The sequence below is a fragment of the Bacillus rossius genome, chromosome 11 (genome assembly GCF_032445375.1).
Source record: "Bacillus rossius redtenbacheri isolate Brsri chromosome 11, Brsri_v3, whole genome shotgun sequence".
Lineage (NCBI taxonomy): Eukaryota > Metazoa > Arthropoda > Insecta > Phasmatodea > Bacillidae > Bacillus > Bacillus rossius.
In genome coordinates this window covers 91,654-97,684 of record NC_086338.1, presented here as the reverse complement: position 1 = coordinate 97,684, position 6,031 = coordinate 91,654, and the positions used below count along the sequence as shown (strand labels likewise).

Here is a 6,031-nt window from a genome sequence, read left to right as displayed (position 1 = left end):
AAACAAAACATATAATACACATATGTTCATACCACAATCTGTGATTGCAATATTTCATGATACTATTTCAGTCTTGAGTGGGTGGAAAAGGATATAATGTAGTTTAGAAAGAAATGATTTCCATTTCGAATGTTATTGCACTTCCAAATTAATTAGAACTAAAAGCAAGATACAAAAAAATGCTTTGAAATATAGAGATATGCTTATTTTATTTATTTTTTAAATTGTCCTTATAATGGGTTTGTATTTTGGGCAGTTAATGCTGTTATTTAAAAAAAAATAATCCCTGAAACTACTTAAATGGATTGAATTTTATTCTAAAAATGATGGACTTAAAATTATAATTTTTGTTTAAGATTTGACCCTTGAAGGATGTTAGGTTAAGTAAGGTTTAGTTTCAAAATGTGCAAATTCATAACCGGGATCTAAGAGAAAACAATTAAGAATGACAACAAGCACATAGAATTATAAATGTTATTTAATTATTTACTGGTGCAACTTTTAAGCACGAGAAAAAAATGTAAAGTTAAGTTTCATCTTAAAATGTTACACATCTATAGCAAATATTGGTAGATGTAAGCTTTTCTTTGGCAAGATTCTATTAATACTTTGACCATGGCGGGCTATCTCTCATGGGAAAACCGCTTACAGTGTAATTAGTTTGAGGTACACCCACGTGAGTTCATTTGAGCGCTAGTAGTCTGTTTTGTTTACGTTGACTGACATTTTTTCCCGCTTAAATGCTTATGAACTGTGCACAGTTTAGGTTAGCTTATTCCTGTTGATCGTGTAATTTATATTTAGTGTTTTTGTCGTACTTGCGTTATGTCAATATGTACTACACTAAAAACTGTTGTGTGCCGGGTTGTCAAAACAGGACTGAAACCCGTCACAGATTTCCTCGTGTTTGTGACGTGGAAAGATTTCAGCACTGGAAACGTTTGATTGCTTCGCCGAAATTAGCTCTCATTAGTAATGAGCATATTTACAAAGTACCTATAGGATATGCAATAGTCACTTCAGTGCAGATTGTTAATTCTGTACTAACCCTCCTATTGCCAGGTTCGTAATATCAAATTATGCCCTATTATTATCTGGTTTTGTTACTACAAATGTATTGTTCATGTCGGCATGTTTTTTCAACCCCTTTCAGCAATTATTCGTATTATCAAAAATTGTTTCATGTAACAGTTTTAGATACAAATTATAAGATTTATAAACAATTCGAACGGTTTTGATAGTGTGCCTAATGAGGAAGTTATGAATTTTTTTGTTCTTGAACCCCTGTTTTTTTCTCCCTTTGCAATACATTTGGTCGTATAAAAAAACTGTTTCAGACGAAAGTTGTACACAATAATTCAATGTTTAACAATAAATATGATTGAATTTAAAATCTTACATAGTTATGAACTTACGAATTTTTATTTATTTTCAAACCCAGTGTTTTAAACCCCTTTCTGCAATGTTTCGAATTATCAAAAATTGTTTTTGATAAAAGTTTCAGATAAAAATTATAAGAATAATCAAAAAATTGAATCGTTTTGACAGGTTGCCTAATGAGGGAGTTATGAATTTTTTGGTCCAGGAAACACTGTTTTTCTACCCCTAGCAATCATGGTTGGTTGTATAAAAAAAAAATTAGTTTGGACAAAAAAGAATTGTGTTTTCACAACAATTTATTATATGTTCCATCGGATGTGATATTCATCATATTATGGGAGTTATTGCAATTTTTCTGTTTTTCGAAAACCTTCCCCGTAAATATGTAGTTAAACGGCATTTGTGAAAAAAAAAATTTAAAAATCTGAAAATTATGTTATTATATGCTGTTTAACTTCCTCTTTTCATTTAACCCGGCGGAGATAAGAAATTCCAAATACTTTAGGAGATATCGCCATTCTTTTTTTTTTTTTTCCATACAAGACCTGTCCAATCATTCGACCGTCGCAATTTTTTATTTTGCCGAGTGTTTGTGAATGCCTAATTAATTCAAATGGTCAATTAGGTTAGGTCAGTTACATTATAAATACTTTCAAACTAAGCGGACATTTAAAATAATGTGAATTAATTTTAATGGTGGTTTAGTTGTAAAGTATTTATAATGTAACTGACCTGACAACAAACCGGGACAAAGGATGAACAGTAAGAACTCGCATATTTTATTTTACTAATTATTTGCGCAACAATATCCAAATAACAAATAAAACATTAAAATTCAGTACAATCACTGTTTCTTGATAGAATTTGTGCTTTTATGGCACAGTAGGTACATCATATCATTTATAGTGAAGGTAGTAACTGTTTTACTATTCTGCAATGTCAATAAATGGTGAATAAAGTTTGCCAGTTATATGTACATTCCAATAAATAAATTATATTGTATACCGTTGTCTAGTTGCTGCTTTATACATTTGGAAATATGTTTGCTCTATGCTGTTGCAAATGTACAATCTTAATGCTTTAATAAAGTTATTACAATATTTTATTTCAACTAACAATTTACATGCACACATGTGGTGGGCAGTTCAAAATGCACTGTTAAGGCTTGAAATTCAACTCATAATGTTTTTTTTTATATATATAATTTTGCTTTCCTTCTAACAATTTATGTAATTGTTTATTAAATTTTACAAACAGGACATTCATTAATGGTGTATACTCGGTAAATGGAATTTATTGTTTGTAAAATTTAATTAATCATTGGCTCTTACAGTTAAGCAAATTCATTGGTGGAGTTAGAATGCAAGTCTCAATAGTGCATTTTGAACTGCCCGCCATGGTAGTTTTTTTTGGTTTAGTTCGAGGTCCTGCCACCAGGAGCGCTGTAAGCACTGTCAATGTTTGCTCTATGGAAGATATCCATCTATCCCCTCCCTTATCTATGACTTTGACAATGAGCGAGCAAAGTCATGGGTTAATCTTATTAGCTAGTGCAATATATTTGGTACTTGGCAAAGTAACTGGAATTAACTGCTGTATGTCCATATACGAAGGGTGACACGTGAAATTACCACATTGAATCCAAATAACGTATTCATTATTTGGTGTTACTGTATAAATTTGCTGATAATCGGCAATTATTGCAAGTGTTTGAGGGATTGGGCCCCATGGCATGGGATTTTTTAATCTATTTAGTTGACTTGTATGGCAGAAGTATTTATTAATCTTCCGTATGACCAGGCGAAAATCACTTTACACATTGACATTACTAACATGTGGGGAAATTATTCCATGCAGATGACTTCAACTGCTATGAAAATTGACCAGTGGATCCTACCAAATGTCCTTCGCTGTGTCAAGTTTATTTCAAGTTGTCAAAGTATTTCAAATGGTAAGATGTCAATGGCTACTTGTCCTTTAATGAACTGTATTTTATAGGGAAAATTAATATAATTTGTTATAGCAACAACGTAATGGCAAGTTTTTTTTTATAAGTCATCTGAATATCTTAAAAACTGTTACCGAGTTACACTTGATTCTTATTATATACATATGTGTATTTTTATGGGTACTTATTTATGTTTGTGTACATGTGTCTGTATTTGTGTTTATTTGTATGTGCATACTTATGTGTATGTACATACAAGTTGGTGTTTATCTACATTTTGGTACGTACATCATTCTAGGTGTGAAAGCTGAAACACAAATTTTAACAACTTTGTTTTCTGAGATAGTAACAGTGTGGAGTAAGTAAGTACTACATGTTACCTTTCAAACATATCCCACTTGGATTGTTTGTAATTTATTAATACTTACTTCCAACACACATGCCTCAATAATTCATAGGGAAACATTAAATATGTTATTTTGGTGATTGTTATGTACAGTTACTAGAATTTTTTTGAAAGAAAATATTCCATTTTAATATTGTGAGATTTCTCACAGCATCCTCCATTAATTACAATTTCTTTGAAGATAATATTACTCTTCTTACCCTAACATTTTAATTTAGACTTCTCACTGTAGAAATTTTGTGAAAAACAAGCATTACTTATTCACGGTTTTACATAGGTCAGGTCCAGATTGATATCTGATGCAACTGTGAGCACTGAGGTTCAAAATTGTTCTCATGCCAAAGCTACAAAGGGTCCTTCTGTATAGTTATTAAATAAATGCAAGATAACGATTGCACAGTCATTTAATGGGAGCTATATTAGCTCAATGAAGAAATTATTACAAATATGAGGGTAACAAAAGTATAAAAAATGAAATCTGGCATGTATCCTATTTGAGAGGGGGTCTATATGGAATCAATTGATTGGTGGTTTACAGGAGCTAATCAACACCCAATAAAAGATTTGTGATTCCAACATGCTTCAAGAAGCAGTTATTAATTTTATTTATTCTAGTGAACTTTTATAATTTTCACAGATGTTCTTAAAAAATGTTTCCTTTAAAACCTTGAGAACTTTTAAATTAATAATACTGCAGGTCAAATAACTGTAAGCCTGACAGCTGCCAGAAAGTACTCTTTTAAAACCCACCGCTCTTCACATCGTACAACAGGACTCATTGAGTAGTTTGTACTATATCACAATATACACAACTATTTGTAGTCCAGAAAATTAGGGTAACATTTCGAACTGTTGTGGTGTTTTGGCTTTGCAGATACATGGCTCATTGTCATTACATAGTGTATACAATATGTACTAAATCAATACACGAATCAATTGTTACACACAGTGCAGTTGGGTTCTGTCGTAGCAAATTTATCTATTGATGGCCACAACATCCTTTTCCAAGAAATGATTCAAATTGAGAATTTTGCGCCTCCTCATCGGGCACTTCCAAAGTCTAGGAAATGGGGGAATTGTACATACAAGGACACTCCTTCGACTCCTGATGGTCAGGAACCGGAGAAGCATCCTGACGACCGTCCTCAGCTTGAGCTGTTCAGTCCCCACCTGAAACATTCATATTCCACTCATTTTGAGTCTCTGTAATTAGTTGATTATTTTCTTTCCAATTTTATAAATGGTTAGAATGATAGGTAAGCTGTATGAAACTTAAAAAAATGTACAAACAGTTTTTGTATTAGTACATTATAGTAATTTATTCCACCAACAAAATTTGACAAACAAATTCAAAAATCTATCATGTGCTTTTTCATTTTCGAGGGAGATTTGCTTGTATACAAAGGACAATAAGCAAATGCATGGCAATTAGAGATTCAATCATTACATTGCAATCAAACTCACCAACACATCGTTGGTCCCCACCAGCAGGATAATCTTGTGGTGAAGGTGGCCAGTGTGGCTCACCCGCTTTACATGGTTCAGTGTTGCCTGCACACACTGGCCACTTACACAACTGCCAATTTTGTTCCTTTGGCGTTGGCCTGTCATCAACAAAAAAAAAATACATAGGCACTTGTTTCACATTTAGTGAACACTGTCAGGATTTTAAGAAAAGTTGTCTTATGTTAAATTCTGAGCATCCAACTAAACATTCTAACAATATTGTTTCAGTTTTTTTAATCATATATTCCCAAAAAATATCAAGTGCTCATTTCATTAGCTCCATCAAAATAAGTTATTGCTTCATTTTATAACTGAAGATATCATGAGATTTTATTCAGACTGAGTGCATTTTACTTTGTGACATGTTCACACCAGTGGCGGATCCATGGGTTTGGGGGGGGGGGGGGGGAGCAAGAAGGGAAAGTGGCCCCCCTTCAAAAAAAACCAGTTGTCTGCTACACTAATATTGCTGACAATAATTATTGTTAGTGAAACCAATAAAATATTTTAATATAATTAATGAATTTCTAGTAGAATCATAAAATCTGGTGGTTGGATGTTATATGCAGTGAAAGTAGATTAAATACAAATTTAGTAATTTTAATACATTATTTCTCTGGCTACTCTGAAATGATGACCACAACTGAAGCAATAATGTACGACACAGAGTATAGTTAACTAAAAAATTATTGCTGTGGAAAATCACTTGATGGATAAGTTGAGCTTTGCACATTAACACATACTTGACATCCACCGGATTTTCCAATACAACCGTTCGTTTTCAATCAATT

At 32.4% G+C, this 6,031-nt stretch overlaps 1 protein-coding gene across 1 annotated transcript; it reads right to left on the bottom strand.

Moving 5' to 3' along the window:
• Nucleotides 1-4,688: 4,688 nt before the first annotated feature.
• LOC134536549 (uncharacterized) lies at nt 4,689-5,612 on the bottom strand. The gene is made up of 2 exons (XM_063376284.1): nt 5,199-5,612; nt 4,689-4,904 (listed from the first exon to the last, which is right to left on the bottom strand). The coding sequence occupies exons 1-2, from the start codon at nt 5,343-5,345 to the stop codon at nt 4,710-4,712; spliced, it is 342 nt and encodes a 113-aa protein (XP_063232354.1). The 5' UTR covers nt 5,346-5,612; the 3' UTR covers nt 4,689-4,709.
• Nucleotides 5,613-6,031: the final 419 nt, after the last annotated feature.